This window comes from Peromyscus californicus, unplaced genomic scaffold (assembly GCF_007827085.1).
Source record: "Peromyscus californicus insignis strain IS unplaced genomic scaffold, ASM782708v3 Scaffold_11__1_contigs__length_118956290, whole genome shotgun sequence".
Lineage (NCBI taxonomy): Eukaryota > Metazoa > Chordata > Mammalia > Rodentia > Cricetidae > Peromyscus > Peromyscus californicus.
This window is the reverse complement of record NW_026294402.1, coordinates 17,109,371-17,126,989: the sequence shown is the minus strand read 5'-3', so window position 1 is coordinate 17,126,989 and position 17,619 is coordinate 17,109,371. Positions and strand designations below refer to the sequence as shown.

General features: G+C 49.3%; 1 protein-coding gene across 3 annotated transcripts in view; it reads right to left on the bottom strand.

Moving 5' to 3' along the window:
- Carm1 (coactivator associated arginine methyltransferase 1) overlaps positions 1-17,519 on the bottom strand; it is a 50,317-nt gene extending 32,798 nt beyond the window's left edge. For all 3 annotated transcript variants that reach the window (XM_052754200.1, XM_052754210.1, XM_052754218.1), the window contains exon 1: positions 17,285-17,519. In XM_052754200.1, the coding sequence (XP_052610160.1) occupies positions 17,285-17,507 (223 nt within the window). In that variant the 5' untranslated portion in view covers positions 17,508-17,519. The remainder of the gene's footprint in view (positions 1-17,284) is intronic.
- Positions 17,520-17,619: the final 100 nt, after the last annotated feature.

Here is a 17,619-nt window from a genome sequence, read left to right as displayed (position 1 = left end):
TTCCTTATCCTACACAGCTCTACTTGCAAACAAGCACAAAGACAGATACAGTATAAGGAAGTCCTGAACACAAAAGCTAATACCTACTAGATGAATGAACAAATGAATGGCCAGTTAAAGTAGTTTTTTTGTTTTGTTTTGGGGTTTTCTGTTTGTGTTTCAAAACAGTGTTTTTCTGTATTGCCCTGGCTGTCCTGGAACTTGTTCTGTAACCAGGCTGGCCTCTAACTCACAGAAATAAGCCTGCCTCTGCCTCCCAGTGTTTGGATTAAAGGTGTGCACCACCACACCCAGCTAAGAAGTAGGTTTTGACCTGTGGTAGTGCATGCTTTTAGTCACAGTGCTCCAAACAAAGGTGGATCTCTGAGTTTGAGCAGTGTCTGTCATGAAAGCACAAAGACCCGAGTTCAAAACCCAGAACCCACATTAAAACACAATCATGGGCTAGAGAGATAACTCAGCAGTTAAGAGCATTGGCTGTTCTTCCACAGGATTGGGTATTCATTTATTTATTTTTCCAGGCAGCACTCTTTTTTTTAGAGGGAGGGGGTGTTTTGCCATGGGTATCGGGTCCCCTGAAACTGGAATTACAGATAGTTGTGAGCTGCCATGTGGTGCTGGCACTTGAACCCGGGACCTCCGGAAAAGCAGTCAGTACTCTCAACCACTGAGACATCTCACCAGCCTGAGGATTGGATTTTAATTCCTAGCACCCACACTGCAGCTCATAACTGGCGGCAATGTATCTCCAGTTCCCAGGTATCTGACAGACAGCCTCTTGTGGCCTCCATGGGCACTGCACACATGTGGTACACAAACATGCAGGCAAAACACTCATATACATAAAATAAAAATCTCTTTAGAAAACAAAAGGCAGGGGATGGAGAGACGGTTCAGCAGCTATGAGTGCCGGCTGCTCTTCCAGAGAACCCTGGTTCAATTCCCAGCACCCACATGGCAGCTCACAACTGTCTGTAACTCCATTTCTGAGGGAATCCAACACCTTCACATAGACATACATACAGGCGTGTAAAATAAAAATAAATAAATCATAAAAAAGAACAAAAAACAGGTGTGGCAGTATACATTTGCAATCCCATTGTTAGGGAGGCAGACACTCAGTAGATGAAAAGATTTTAGGGGAGAAATGAAATCACAAAGCTGTCCTCTGACCTCCACATGCACACCACAGCATAGACTACCCACATCCACATGAGTGTGCAAACACAATGATTATTAATAATTTTTAATAAACTAAACTGGATGGCACCTGAGGAAGAACATCACTGCAGGTCACACTCTAGCCTTTGCACACACATGGGCAACACACACACACACACACACACACACACACACACACACACACAAACACACACACAAACACACACACCAAGCCACAGGCAGAATAGGGCATAAAAAAAGAGAAGGGACAGGGATGAAGGGAGGAGGAGGGGCTAGTGTGCAAACACAATCCCAACAAGCACCGTGGCTGCCCCAGGAAAGGGAACACTTTTCAGGCCAACCTTCCATCCAGCACACAGGACAGTGAACACTTCTCCAGCTTGACCAGGGCTAGGCAAGGGCTTTAGAGGTGTGTGCCCAGATGAGTGTACATGACAGGAAGAGTAGACAAATGGGACACAGGCTTGTCTGTGTTCCTGAGTGACTGACCCAAGGAACAGTGCACAGGAAAGATTGGTCTGGCTTCTCACGACACACCCTACTGAGCTGGTAGACTTTCTGTCCTGTACACAGAAGATGAGCAGGCACACAGCGCTGGCTGCTGTGAGGCCTAACTCGGAGCCCTGATGCACTGGGAGGTCGGGGCACAGGCCAGGCTTGTTCCTCTATGCATAGCTCTCCAGAGCCAGCAGCACCCATCCCTGTCACCAGAGGGTGTGATGGAGGTGGGGCAAGCTGCGCTGCCCCAGGTCAGGTTGCCCCAGGCAGCCCAGCTCTAGGCTGCATTCCAGGCAGCTGTTACCTGGGAAAGCTTCCCTCCCCCAAAGGCCAGACTAGTTCTGGAGTCAGTCAGAGCAAATGTAAAGTTTAACTGTCTAGAAAAATCAAACCAATCACAGTCCAGAGTGTTGTCATGAGGATGAACACACCCTGTGCCTGTGGGCACACTGCAGGGTGCGGTTAACACAAAGCACCCATCTCAGCACAGAGGGCAGAGACAATGAGTGCAGAGGAGGGGCCTCAGAGAAAAGCCTAGGCAAAGCAATAGTAAACATAGCATAGGTGTCTTCACCCCCTTACTGTATTTCCCTATTTATCCACCAAATGGTGACCCCTAAACCTAGCTTACCTGGAAGGCCCTTAGAGCCAAAGGGCTGACACAGGAATCAGTTTCACATACCACTTGTAATCTTTTGGGAGGGAATGTGTGGATGGTGCATAAGGTTTTGTGCATGCTGGCTGGGCAAGCTGCTCTACTGCCAAGCCGTGCCCAGTTCCTCACTAGGGGTTCAAGGCAGGGGCTCTACTGTTGGGTTTTCAACCATTTCAATACAGCCCCCAGAGCCAACTCCCTGCATTAGCATAAGGTAGCCCTAGTGGCAGCTGTAAGACTTGGCAGGAATTATATCACAGCACAAGGTCTTTAGGGGACAGGGTACATCAAGAGGTCTGGAAGGCTGAGGTGGGATGAAGCAAGTGGAGGAGCAGTGGGAAGGACCTCAGTGACCTCAGTGTGTAGCCCAGGGGTCGCTGCTGAGAGCTGAAACTGCCAGAGGCAGGAGCTACACAATCCACCTCACAGAGGTGTGAGTCAGGTGGGGAAGAGCAGCTGCCATCAGCGGCAGGCCAGAGTCTCTGTTTCAGAGAAACAGGATGTCCCGGGGCTGCAGGGCAGCCAGAGAGGCCTCCATTAAGCGCTTGAGGACTCCAGGAGCACAGATGTTTCAGTTAGAAGGGATACATCCCACCCAGGCTCAAATGTTGCCTCTCCAGATATGGATCCAAATGTTGTGTAGGCTAGAGGGAGCCATTGTTGCTTGAAGTGGCAGTGGACCACAGCAGTGCAGCCCAGACAGGCGCCTTGCTTGAGGAACTCTGGAATAGTCTGCACTGGCCAGTCAGTGATGCAGAACTAGGATGGGGATCTCAGGGGAGACCTACGTGACTTGTGTCACCAGAACCTGAGGAAGCAAAGGAAGCAGGGAGGAGAGCAGCATGAGAGATGTAGACCCCGGTGACTAAATGCAGGCTGTGGGACCAAAACAACTGTCACTCACCTTTTGCATTTTTAAAAGCAAGGAGGGGAGAGCTGTGTCTACTGGGACTCCTTGGGAGAACATGCCAACCTCAAGGGTGTTCAGATAGTGAGAGGCAATCAATAGGGACTGAGGAAATTGGTTCAGTAAGTAAGAATCTTTGCTGATGAAGCAAGAGGACCTGAATTCAAATCCCTATTGCCTACATAAGAGCTAGCCATGAATGCCCATAACCCCAACACTGGCAAGTAGATATAGGTGAATTCCAGGGGCTCACCAACTAGCCACATGACAGAATCCATAAGCTTCAAGTTGACCCTGTTTCAAAAAATAATGGAGAGCAATAGAGGAACATCTCTTGATGTTCTTCCTCCTCTGTATGTGTTCATGGGTACATACACTTGAACACACACACACCATGAGTCAGTGAGGCTAGGGAGTTGTTTCAGTGGGTAAAGCACTAGCCATACAAGTGTGAAGCCCTGGGTTTGTGTGAAGGGGCCCCAAAATAGCTTGACCACACAGCAGCCATGACAGGCTTAGGGGCCTAGACACAGCTTCTGTGACAGGTTTACTGGCAGGCAACACTCAGATCCAGGAAAAGCCTTAAGCTGACACACACACACACACACACACACACACACACACACACACACACACACACACCCCGCCAGGGATGAGGAAGTACCTGACATCCCAAACATTCCAACCATTAGATAAGGTGGCCAGATGTCCTTGAGTCCAGCACACACTTATTTTTGTTTTACAGATACCCCTAGACAACTGTCAGCCAATCAGGGTCCTAGACCCTGGAAATTCCCTCACCCCAACCTCTGCTATGATAAAAACTCTGCTCCATCTGAGCTCAGGGCTCTCTGCTCTCACTGCTGTGTCAGACAGACAGAGGGACCAAGTTCTGGAGCTTGAAATAAAGGCTCTTTGCTTTTACATGTGGGATTCGGTCTCCGTGGTGATCTTTTGGGGGTCCCCGCGATCTGGGCATAACAGTTTGAGTCTTCAGAATTTATGTAAGGCTGAACACAGATGTACCCAGCTGTAAAGCTATCCCAGTGCTCCCAACAGAGATGGGAGGTGGAGACAGGAGAATCCCCAATAGCTTACAAGCCAGCCAGCCTTGGGTGACTGCAAATAAGAGGCCCTGCCTCAAAATAGGTGAATGGTGGGGGCCAACACCTGAGGTAGTCCTCTGACCTACCTACACACACACACACACATACACACACACACGCACGCACGCACGCACGCACGCACGCACGCACCACCATACATACACAATTAAAAAAAAAAAAAGCAATGAATTTCAGTGAAGCACATGGCCAGCCAGGCATGATGGCTGCATCAATAAGGAGCGGCACAAGCACGTGTCTACTATCACCCACCCAGACTCAGTAACAACATCCTTATGGGTGGAGAAGGGAAGTGTCCCTCAAGGGCACCTGACAAGTCCAGAAGGACCCTCCATCTTCCTTTCCAGCTCCTCCTAGGTCTGCAAGACAACCCTCATCTGTCTTTTTATTTGGGGTGGGAGGTTCAAGACAGGGTTTCTCTGTATAATCGCCCTGGCTGTCCTGGATCTTGCTCTGTAGACCAAGCTGGCCCCAAACTCACAGAGATCTGCCTGACTCTGCCTCCCGAGTGCTGGGATTAAAGACGTGAGACACCATGCCAAGCCTCCCTGCATCTGTCTTTATTAACCTCCATCCATAACAAGAGCATGCCTTTTTTTGTTAGCACTAACCCACTACGGGCATGTGGGCAGCATCCCTCAGTCTCATCCAGTCTGTGCTAATGGGCGGGTTTCTAGAACCTAAATCATGCTGTACTGCCACGTGCATACACACAATGAAAATGAACCGCACCTTGGGGAACATAATTAGCTGAAGCAACAGCCAATAGCATTGAAGGAAAACAGCTTGGTTCTATCTTGCCAAAATATGGAAAATGAATGACTTTAAAGAGGTAGACAAAAACATGGGTGCAGGGGAGGGAACTCTCAGGCTCAGTGCAAAGAATATAGCCCAGAAAAACTATCTGTGCTTGTTTCCAGGAATGGGCATCCTTGAAGCAGAGGACTAGCAGCAGGTGGCTGATAAGGAGGGGCAGCCTGCACCAACAAAGACTTCCAGAGCAGAGAGTCAAGCTTGCTGTAGGGACAGGCTCACTGGCTGATCCTGGGCAGCAGGTTACACGGGTGCTGGATATTCACAACTGTCAAATGCACCAAATTCAATACCCAAGGCCCAGGCAACTTCATGGTGTTGATCAACAGCCATGAAATAAAAGAAAGAACATATCAATGAACATACAGAAGACATGAAGGGTCTCCCAGAACCTCCAGGCCATGCCTCTTAAGGCTACTCTGAAACTTGGTCTCATTTTCCTTCATGAAGCTGCTCTTGGGGGGAAGGTTTTGTGGCACACACGTGTGATACTAACAAGTTGAGCAGGACTGCTTGCTACAAGTTCAAGGTCAGTATGGGCTACAGAGTGAGACTCTGTCTCAAAAAATTCAAGTGGAGTTGGATGGTAGTGTCGTGCATCTTTAATCCCAGCACTCAGGAGGCAGAGGCAGATGAATTTCTGTGCTGGTCTACAAAGTGAGTTCCAGGACAGCCAGGACTGTTACACAGAGAAACCCTGTGTGTGTGTGTGTGTGGGGGGGGGGGGGGATCAAGAGGATAGGGGCTCTGAGGAGATGGTTAGTGCATAAAGCACTTGCCATGGAGGAACTAAGGAGCCCACACCCCCAAGTAAACGCTGAATAGGCTCAACAGCCCATCTGTAATCCTAGTCCTGGGAGGTGGAGATGGGATCCCTGGGGTGAGCTTCCAGACTAGAGAAATCAGTGAACTCTGGTACAATGAAGAGACCAGCCTCAGTAACTGAAGTGGAAAGTAAGTAAAGAGAAGACACCCAGGGTCAACTCCTGGATTACACACACATGTGTATTCACATGCATACACATACCACACACACACACAATGAGTCAGAGATGTAGCTCAGTTGGTAGAGTGCCTGTCTAGCACACATGATGCCTTGGGGTCTATCTCCAACACCCAAAGAACTGTCATGGTGGCTCACGCCTGTCATTCCAGTACTCAGGAGGCAGAGGCAGAAGTGGGAGAATCACAATCCAAGGTCATCCTTAGCTGCATAGTTAGTTCAAGGACAGCCTAAGCTGAATGAGACCCTATCTCAAAAGCAAAACGTTGGGTGATCCCAGTAATCGAAAGGCAAAGACAGGTGAAACTCTTTTGAGTTTAAGGACAGCTAGAATCACAAAGAGAAATCTTGTCTCAACAAAAACAAGCCAGGCGGTGGTGGTACACACCTTTAATCCCAGCACTCGGGAGGCAGGGACAGGTGTACCTCTGTGAGTTCGAGGCCAGCCTGGTGTACAGAGCGAGATCCAGGACAGGCACCAAAACTACACAGAGAAACCCTGTCCCGAAAAAATAAATAAATAAAAATTAATGAAACAAACAAAAAACTCTCTTGGCTTCTAAGCTCAGGGCAGGTGCCAGTGTTAGGTGGGCAAGCCTGGAAGGGCGCTGAGAGACCCATCTTGCTATTTCCAGGACCTTGGATCCTGAAGCTACCCAAGCAGTTCTTAAAAAGTTGACAAAGAAGCAGATCCTAGGGCAAATGCCAGCTGGCTGCTATAGACATAGATCCCCTTGGGGCCACATGGTGGGCTTATCAACATTATTCACTCACTGGACTAGCCAGGCTCTGAAAGGCCCTTCATATTATTGGAGGACTTAAGAACTCATTCACTTAGCCAAGGTCACAAGGTCATGACTGTCACTCAGGTCCTCAGCAGCTTCTGGCCCAAAGTCAGGAGAGAGGGAGGGTAACTTGACAGCCACGACTCCCTAGCCTGCTGTGACAGGAACCCCAGCATGATAGAAAACTGAGGCAGTACTGCCTGGAGCAGACCACCGTGCTGTCTTCCACCCTCCTGACCTCCCAGCTCTGTAGCTAGGCTAGCCTTTCTCTTAGCCCTTAGCTGACACCCTCCTCAGTACCTCTCGGGCCCTGTTCCTGTCAGGCACACAGGGATGGGTGTTTGTCTACATCCTCTCTGCCTCCAAAGACAAGAGTCTACTAGAGATGGAGGCTGGATGTGACTTTACAGGACTGTGAGTCTGGAAACAATGTCCACCCTGGCCAAAGCCACCTTCAGCCAGCTGGGCCTCCCCACCACCAAGACACTGAGATCCAAGGAGTCTGAGGCCCAGGACAGCCCTTCACCCTGAGAGAGGACAAAGGGGCAGGGATCTGAACCTTCTTCCGCCCCATTTCTTCATGCAGGTCACTTTGAAAATAAAAGCTTCTGCCCTGCCTGCTCAGCCCTTGGCTAGGCTCAACCTAGAACCTCACTCCCAATGCAGGTCTATGAAGCCACTTGGACACACTCTACCCTAATACTTGATTCTTGTCAGCTTGCCCTCTAGAGAAGAGGTGCAAATCCCATTTTGCAGCAGAGGAAATGGTAGCACGGTCAAAAATATTGAGTATATAGTGGCCAGGAAAGACCTGACAGTGAGCACTGAGTTCCACTGTGCCATGGGCTAACTCTAGGCAACCTTAAGGCGTCTCTAGCAGAGGCCCAATGACCAGCCTCCCTCTAATCTCAGATCTCCATCCTCTGAGTGAACAAGCAAGGTTCAATTTGCTTGTTTGTTGCAGTGCTGGGAACAGGAGCCAGGAACCCCAGCATGCCAGGCAGGCATCCCATCACTCAGTAGCTCCAGCCCCAGGCTGGGACAAGCAAGCTTAAGTGATTACTGATTTAGTAAGAATAGGACCTCAGATATCTTCAAATCTCCAAGCTGCACAGAGCAGTGATTTTCTGCTGGTGGAAAGCAAGTGCTAGGAACAGCAGCTCACTCAGGTACATGTCCTCCTTGGGGCAATGAATTAAATATGGGCTACACCCATATGGCTGAAAACCTCTACAGACACCACCATCACCCTGCCCTCAGAAGCCCATGCCTGGTCACTGGGACACCATGGTAGCTTCTGGGGCTGGTGGTCTCTCTTGCCTTTCTAAGTTTCTCCCTTTCCCCAAGTATGAGCCCCAACTCAAGCCTGGTCAGCCCTTATTTATGAATTCTTCTCAAAGCCTGCTGGAGGGTCTGCCAGGAGCTCACAGTAACAGCAAGGCCAGCTATAGCCATGTGGATGTGACTGAACCAGGCTCTCAGGCAAATTCTTAAATGTATTCCTGTCTCCACACCGGCCCTGAGAGGCGCAGCTGTCATCCATCTCTACAAGTGGGAGGGCAAGTGAAGCTCACAGAATGGTCTGGGGTCACAGCCACTGACCTCACACCTCAGCAAACTGGGTTCAGTCGTGGAGCCCCATGGGCTGGGAGTGCAGCTCACTGTATAACACTTGCGTACACCTGTGTGTACAAGGCCTTGAGCTCCGCCCCCAGCACTGCAATAAATACAAAATCTTGAGAGGCTCTCTGAAGGTCAGGTTCAGAGTCCTGGGCTGACCTGTCTGAAGTTCCTCCCAACCTCAACTCTCCACCCAGCCCAGCTGGGCATGCCCTTCCACTCACCTCATTTCCTAAGGGTCTTGTTTCCCGGGTTCTCCAGCAGACCACAGTTACAGAGTGGATGTTCTAAGCAGAAACTGTAGCTGCCACAGATGGTCTCCTGAGCCATTTCCATTTGCTAAGCCAAGCTGACCCCCAGTGGAATCACACCCTGGTGAGAGCACTCTGCCTGTTCCCCTGCTCTAGGCACCCATGGGGAAGCCCAAGGCTCAGTGCTTGCCATTCACAATCTCACCAGGATCTGAGACAGGAGTGAATCTAAGGCACAGGATATAGGTGACATACATTATCCTCTACTGTCTCCATGACATACTCAGACAAGCTCAAGTGCATCTATTCAGAAAAATGTGTGACTGACTGAGTTGGATATGTAGAGATTATAAAAAACCCCATATAGCAGCTCACAGAAAATTCTGCAAACACACAAGTCAGGTGACAGGACACAGTCCAATGACAAGAAAACCAAATTACACCATCTACTCTTCCATGTCCAAATCACAGGGAGGGCACTGGTTCTCAACTTGTGGGTCACGACCCTGGGGGGGGCACATTTCAGATATTACATTATGATTCATAACAGTAGCAAGATTTATAGTTATGAAGTAGCAACAAAATAACTTTATGACTGGGTTCACCACAACATGAGGCGCTGTATTAAAGGGGCTCAGCATTAGGAAGGTTGAGAACCACTAGCTGAGGGGCTTTGGGTCTGGGCATGACCTGGTAGGGGTGAAGAGGGTAAGGACTGGAGGGTTGGAACCTGGAGACCATGGCTATTGTCAGGGAGCTCAAACTCACCTACCTAAAGGGAAGGGCTGGGCCTAATGAGGAAACATCATCCACTCGAAGGAAGGACACCTGAGTTCAAAGAGCTGCTCTATGGGAGGTACCAAATCAGAGCAACTTGGGGGGGCGCATCACACCTCAGAGGACACAAGGCTTGTAGGCGAGGGCTGACATCCAGGACAGCTGCTCAGAAGCAAAGTCAGATTTTGATGTGAATCTTCCCATCAATCAATCAATCAATCAATCAATATGGGGGAGGGGTGTTGGAGAGTACTGACTGCTCTTGCAAAAGACCTGGGTTCAAGTCCCAACACCCACATGATGACTCACAACCTCCTATAATTACAGGGGATCTGATACCCTCTTCTGACCTCTACCAGTACCAGGCACTGATGCGGAGCATATACATATATTTGCAGACAAAACATTCATAAAGTTAAAAAAAAAACAAAAACAAAAACCTAAAGATGTCTTACTTATGGGTGGACATACTACCATGTGCCAGGGTTCATGTGTGGAGGTCAGAAGACAACTTGTGGGAGTCCCAGGATTCACTCACTTCATCAGGCTTGGCAGCAGACACCTTATCCACCAAGCCACCTCACCAGCCTTGATTTGCTCTTATCTAAACTACATGAGTCAGTCCATTTGGTGGTTCAATAACAAATTTGTATCTAAAGTCTTTAGTAAAAAATCCTTTTTACATTTATTTATGTGTATGATGTTTTGCCAGCATGTATACATGTGTACTAGGTATGTACATGTATGTATGTGCACTTTTGCCCGTGGAGGTAAGAAGAGGGTGTCAGATCACCAGCACGCGACCTGTTTGGCCACCAGCAAAACAGGACCACAATTCCCAACTTCACAGGGCTTTCCATTTTTTTTAGATCTACTTATTTATGTGTATGAGTGTTTTGCCTACGTGTGTGTATGTATGTATGTATGTATGTATGTATGTATGTATGTGTGTGTGTGTGTACTGTATGTGCCCACAATCAGAAAGGGGTGCTGGCTCCTCTGGAACTGGAATTACAAATGGTTATAAGCCATTATATGTAGGTGCTAGGAATCAAACCTGGGTCCCCTGGAAGAGCAACAAGTGTTCTTAACCACTGAGCCATTTCCCCAGAAATTTCACCATTACCCACCATCAAAAATTTTTGAGACATGGGCTGGAGAGATAGCTCAGAGGTTAAGAGCACTGGCTGCTCTTCCAGAGGTCCTGAGTTCAATTCCCAGCAACCACATGGTGGCTCACAACCATCTATAATGAGAGCTGGTGCCCTCTTCTGGCCTGTAGGCATACATGCAGGCAGAACATTGTATACATAATAAATAAATAAATAAATCTTAAAAAAAATTTTTTTTTTGAGACAGTTTCTCACTGTAGTCCAGGCTGGCCAAGAACTCACTATATACCCCAGGCTGGCTTCCAATTTCAGGCAATCTTCCTGTCTCAGCACTAGGATTCCAGACGTGAGTCCCAGCCAGTCTCACCAGGCTTTTTAAAGACCAGTAGTGACACACACAGAAGGCCATCATCTATAGGCCAATGGGCCCATGCCACCCAGAAAGTGTACCCTTATTTTAAGGCCTGACTCACAGGATTTCTGGGTTGTCCCAAGCCTGGCTGAGGTCACATTTCCCACTGGTTTTTGAAACAGGGTCTCAGGTAGCATAGGCTGGCCTTGAATTCAACATGTAGCCAAGGCTGACTTTAAACGTCTGGTCCATTTACTGGGCTTGCACAGACGTGTTTCTGTGGTTCTAGGACGGAGCCTAGCCCAGTGCTGCCTCGCTCCCCGTCCCTTTCTTTCTTTCTTTCTTTCTTTCTTTCTTTCTTTCTTTCTTTCTTTCTTTCTTTCTTTCTTTCTTTCCTTCCTTCCTTCCTTCCTTCCTTCCTTCCTTCCTTCCTTCCTTCCTTTCTTTCTTTCTTCTCTCTCTCTTTCTTTCTTTCTTTCTCCGTGTAACCCTGGCTGTCTTGGAACTCTGTAGACCAGGCTGACCTCAAACTTAGAGATCTGCCTGCCTGTGCCTCCTGAGTGCTAGGATTAAAGGCGTGCGCCACCACTGCCCAGCTTGCCTCATTCTTTCATCCCAGGGTTTACAAGTTTTTGCTGTTAAGGACCCACAAGTAAATACTACAGGTTTTATAGGACAAGACGGTTAAGTATTCTTTGTGGACTGGTGATTTTTCTTCCAACCCCTACAAATTGTAAACTGTTTTTAGATCCGACTGTATAAAAATAAAAATAGGCCATAGGCTCCATTTTGCCAACAGGCAGCGGTTTATGCTGTTCTTTCCCTGACAGATCCCAAGGTCAAGCACTTGAGTTGGACAACAGGAGCTCATGTAGAGCCTGGTATAAAGTAAGTACAAAATAAATGACAACAGCCATAAGCAATGCAGGTGACAGAAGATCATCTTCCTGGTATTGCTAACTTTTCATTTTCTCTTGATCATGTGGCAGACCAAACCCAGGTTCATAACAGATGCTCAGGAGATGGTAAAGGGGAGTCACAACGGCCTCTGGTTCTATGACTTCAGTCAGGCTGTATCACAAGTCTGACCTGGAACTCACTATGTAACCTAGGCAGGCCTTGAACTCCAGATCCTCCTGCCTCAGCCTCCCCAGTGCTGGGATTACAGGTGTATAGCAGCATGCCTGGTTGATATAGGGGTTATGCAAGACCGTTTTATGCATGTTAGGCAGACACTCCACTATCTGAGTACAGCCCAACCCCGATAGAGGGGTTTCGTCCAGCCTTTCCACACTGGATGTCCTCTCACCAAAATGAGATCAGCCCTTCCTTATCAGATAGGCAAAGCATCTTCCTAAGGGGTTAAGGAGCAAGCAGGACATCATCCAAACTCATTCTTGCTGACTAAGACAGAAAAATGACCTGGGCATCTCCAGATGAGATGGTGCCAGGCTGAGCAACTGAAAGTCAACTCTGCTCTCCTCCTAGCCAGCCCAGGCTAGGCTTTTCTGAGAAGCAGCTTCCTTCCAGGGGTGGCAGCCTGTATTTCTGTAGAGGCCATGCCAACACTTCCTCAAGACCGGGGAAAGCCCATGCCAGGGAGAGTGGCCTGGTTACAGTAGCTGCCTGCCATGTGGCCAATCCCCATGGATAACAGCCAGAGTGACTTCAAATGACTAGGAGAGTTGGGACGGATAACCACTCTGTAGGGGGACCAGAAAGGGACCTTCTGGAGCTAGCTGCCACACTTCCCAATGAAGGGCACAGCTGCCCAGAAACAGAGGCCCAAGAATCGCTCTCCCATCATGGGGTACAAAACTAAGGGGCATCCTAGAAAACCAGCTCTTCCTATGCTACCCTGATGGCTGGGGCTGAGGCTCTGCAGGCAGAATGTCTGCCTACTATACACAAGGTTCCATCCTCAGCACAGCATAAACCAGCATGGTGCTGCATGTCTGTACTCCCAGCCCTGGAGAGATTGGGGGCAAGAGGATCTGGAGTTGAAGGTCATCAGCTACATTGTGTATTTGAAGTCAGCTTTAGCAACATAAGACTTTGTCTCAAAATATTAGTAACAATAATATAAAAATAACATCTGTAAAAATGTTGTTGGGTGTGGATGTGATCTAAATACATTGTATTCATATGTGAAATTACCAAAGAACATATAATTTTAAAAATACTGTTGACAAATACTTGCTACAAATCCCCTGCTCTAGAGACCCTTCTCTTCTTCAAGCCCTTCAGCCCACCAGAGGGACACCGGGCCATGGGCAGAGAAGTGTTGCTGCACAGAAGCAGGCACAGACAGGTCATAAGGCTAACTAAAGGCTATAGGACTGACCAGCACCTGTCAGACTCCAGAGTTTAGTTCAGGGCCCTTAGAGGACCCACAGAGATCTCTACACATTTGAAGCACTGTGGCGGGCGGTGGTGGCATATGCCTTTAATTCCAGCACTTGGGAGACAGAGGTGGAAGAATCTCTGGGAGTTTGAGGCCAGCCTGGTCTACAGAGCGAGATCCAGGACAGCCAGGGCTATTACACAGAGAAACCCTGACTCCAAAAACTTTAAAAGAAAATTCCCTCTGGTACTCTGACAAACCCTCCTTACAGCCTATGTACAAATTCATATCCTGGGGTCTGCAGACACAAGTTGGCTGGAAGCATGCAGGCTCATAATGAACAAGGTCAGTGTCCTTCAGCTTGACCAAAGCATTGAGGCCCCAAGAAGTCTCTACACGAGACCATCTCAAAACAAAACAAAAACAAAATTAGGAAAACAAGTACACGGAGGCAAATGAGAAGCCACAGGAAGTAAGGGGTGCTTAGAGTTTGGTTACAGAAAGTCAAGGAGTGCCTGGAGCCAATGGAACCTGCAAGAGGGGAATCTTCTTCTCTCCAGCCCAGAGGGAAAGTGGCCTTGCCGACACCTTGATTTCAGAGTGTGGCCAGGAAATGAGAGAGTATACCTCTACTGCTCTAAGCCACCAAATTTGTGGTCATTTGTTAGAGACCATTGGAAATCTACACACCCAGCTTTGACTTGCCTTCAGAACCCATATTTAACCACACCCCAAAGTCAGGAATGGTGGGTACAAGTCTATAATCCCAGCAGGAAGAAGTAGAAGAAGCATGATGTTCAAGGCCACCTTAGACCACACAGCAAGTTCAAGGCCAGCTAGCAAAGCACAGGATTATCTCAAAAATGGCTCAGTGGGTAAGGGCACTTGCTACCAAGTCTGATGAGTTTGATTCCCAGGACCCAGAGGGTGGAAAGAGTGAACCAACTCCTGCAAGTTGTCCTCTGATCTCCACATTCTCACTGTGACATGATATGCCCACACACAAACACAAATAAATAAATATATGTAATAAAAATGGGGTGAAATCTTCACACCACCCCAATGTCATTTTAGCCTAGAGCAGTCACGATCCCTTTGAGGGTCACATATCAGATTTTGTTGTTGTTGCTTTTCAAGACAAAGTTTCTCTGCGTAGTTTTGGTGCCTTTCCTGGATCTCGCTCTGTAGACCAGGCTGGCCTCGAACTCACAGAGATCCACCTGCCTCTGCCTCCCGAGTGCTAGGATTAAAGGTGTACGCCACCACCGCCCGGCACATACCAGATTTTTACATTATGATTCCTAACAGCAGCAAAATTACAGTTAGGAAGTAGCAACAAAATAATTTTATGGTTGGGGGTCACTACAACATAAGGAAGTGTATTAAAGAGTCATAGCATGAGGAAGGTTGAGAACCACTGGCTTTGAGGTTGAAAATTCTTTCTGGCTCCAAGAATATATCTGGGACTGAGGATTTTGAGAAACATATGACTTTTTCCTCAACATCATTTTACATATACATATGCACACATAGATGTGCATATATGTGTGTGTATATGTATTTCTGTATAACTTTCAACACTGTCATGATTTGTGGGAAGAAGAGAATCAGAGACTCTCAAGGAGCACAGGCTGGCTTGAACTTCCGCTGTTTCATCCACCTCACATGCGCTCAGGTTACAGGTGTATGTATAACCACTTGCCTTTCTGAAGACAAGACCTCATTTTGTAGCCAGGCTGCTCTTAAACTGAGCTCCTCCTACAGCCAGGCATGGTAGCACATGCCTTTAATCCCAGCACTTAGGAGGCAGAAGAAGGAGGATCTCAGCCGGGCGGTGGTGGCGCACGCCTTTAATCCCAGCACTCGGGAGGCAGAGCCAGGCGGATCTCTGTGAGTTCGAGGCCAGCCTGGACTACCAAGTGAGTTCCAGGAAAGGCGCAAAGCTACACAGAGAAACCCTGTCTCGAAAAACCAAAAAAAAAAAAAAAAAAAAAAAAAAAAAGAAGGAGGATCTCTGTGAGGCCAGCCTGGCCTATATAACTAGCTACAGGACAGCCAGGACTACACAGAAGGACCCTGTCTCAAAAACAAAACACTGAGTTTCTCCTGCTTCGGTATCCCAAATGCTGGGATACAGGTCCACATCACCACACCTGGCACTTCAGGATTGTTTTTTGGGGCTTTGGTGGTACTGGGGAATCTAACCTGAGGCCTCAAACTTACCAGGCAAATGTTCTACCTGAGCTCTATCCCTAGTCCATGATCATCTTTCGTATTTTTATTTCACTGCTGGGAACAGAACCCATATCCTCACCCATGCTGAGTCCGCAGCAACTTAGATAACTACAACAAAACAAGACCACAAACTGTCAAGATTCTCCTGGAATAAGATGGTTGTCTCAGAACAGAAGAAACTGGGAACTAACAATTATGTAAATATAATAAATTCTATAAATAAAGTGTTTTTGTCAAGTTCACAACCCAAGCCACCCAGAACTCTGTCTTGGTAACTGAGGCAGGATCTGCCCACATCACCCAAGCTATACTCAAGCTTTCAGTCCTACTTCAGCTTACCAAGTGTTGGGCCCACAGACTGGCACTACCACATCCAACTTCCCAGAACACTTTCCAGGGTAGGCCCTGGTACCTCCGGCTCGCTTAGAGGTCTGGGGTCCTGCAGGGCTTCGCTTCCTTACCAGTCCTAAATTCCAAATCTGTGAAATTCCCCTTTCCCCGAATGGTCAAGGAGATCCCAACTCTGCCCAAGCCCCCAAATGTGCCCCACTTTTGGGCACCAGACACACTCCTTTCTCCTGTGTTTTCAAAGTCAAGGCAGAGAGGAGAAGCAGAAGTGAACAACTGCTACACACATTTCTCTTCCCAACACTCCATTACCAAGGACGGGGGGGGGGGGGGGGGGGGGGGGAATTCCCACAGGCCAAAACCAATCCGGTCCTCCTTGGTGGCCCCTTAAGAGCATCCGTGAACGAAACCCTGGGAGACAAAGACCATGAAACAGAATAGCAAAATGCCAGTGAGGAATCGGCCAGAAGAAAGAGTAACAAGAGAAAGAATGAAAGGTGGAACCACAAAGCTTGGGGGGAGGGGTTTGCCCTTCGCAAACACACTGATTTTTCCCCCCTTTATTTCCCCCTCTGAAATGTCAGTTTTTGAAGCAGCTTCTGATAATGTCACCAGCTTCTCACGTCCTTAAAAAAGGAGACAGGAGGCGCGTGGCGACGGAGGTGGTGTTACCTCTTGACTTCCAAAGCCGGCCATCAGCAAACCGGCCTTCCCCTCTTCCACGTTTCCATGGGGGATGGGGGTGGGAATCTTTATCTCTGTCCCCAGTTCTAAAGTTTACCAATCGAGGTGTGTGTGTGTGTGTGTGTGTGTGTGTGTGTGTTAGTGGTGGTGGTGGGATCCCGAATCCCAAGTCCTCCTCCACAAGGGCGGCACCCAGTCTTCCTGGTGCTCCACACTGAAAGCCACTTTTCAAATGTCCGTGTGAGTGTGTAGAGGATGTCCCCTGAGATGAGATCCACAAACCACACCCGCGCGAGAGCCCTCTCAATCGTTCCCTCTCCAGTCCCTTCTGCATCATCCCCCCCCTGAATCCTCGGGGCCCCACTTCCTGCCACGCGCCCCCTCCCCCCGCAAATCTCAGGCCCCCGACTGTTTCCCGCGCCCCTCTTCGGGCTCCTCGGTCCCCGCGCACGCCTTCTTTGCCATCTCGCCGGCGGGCTGAGAGCCGCGTGCACTGGCTCGGCTCGATCCCCCCCCCCCCCGCCCACCCCCTCCCCCGGCGCCCGCGCTGCCGGCCTCGTGCGCCGCCGTCCCCAGGGTGTCCCCAGCACTCACGACTGTAGAGGGCGATGCCCGCCGCGTCTGGTCCAGCGCGCACCTCGAGGCGCAGCGCCTGCTGCTCCGCGTGCCGCTGGATCTCGCCGTTCGCGTCGCCGATAGTGAGGAGGCGGGCGCCGGGGAACACCGACACTGTCGCGCAGGGCCCCGCGCCGCCCGGGCCCGCCACCCCCGCGCTCCCCGCACCCGGCCCCACGGCCGTCGCTGCCGCCGCTGCCATCTTAGGTCCGGCTCCAGGCCCCGCCGCCACCGCCGCCACCGCCACCGCCACCGCCGCACCCGGGCCCAGGCCGCCGCCGCCGCCGCCGCGCAGGCCGAGGCCGAGGCCGAGC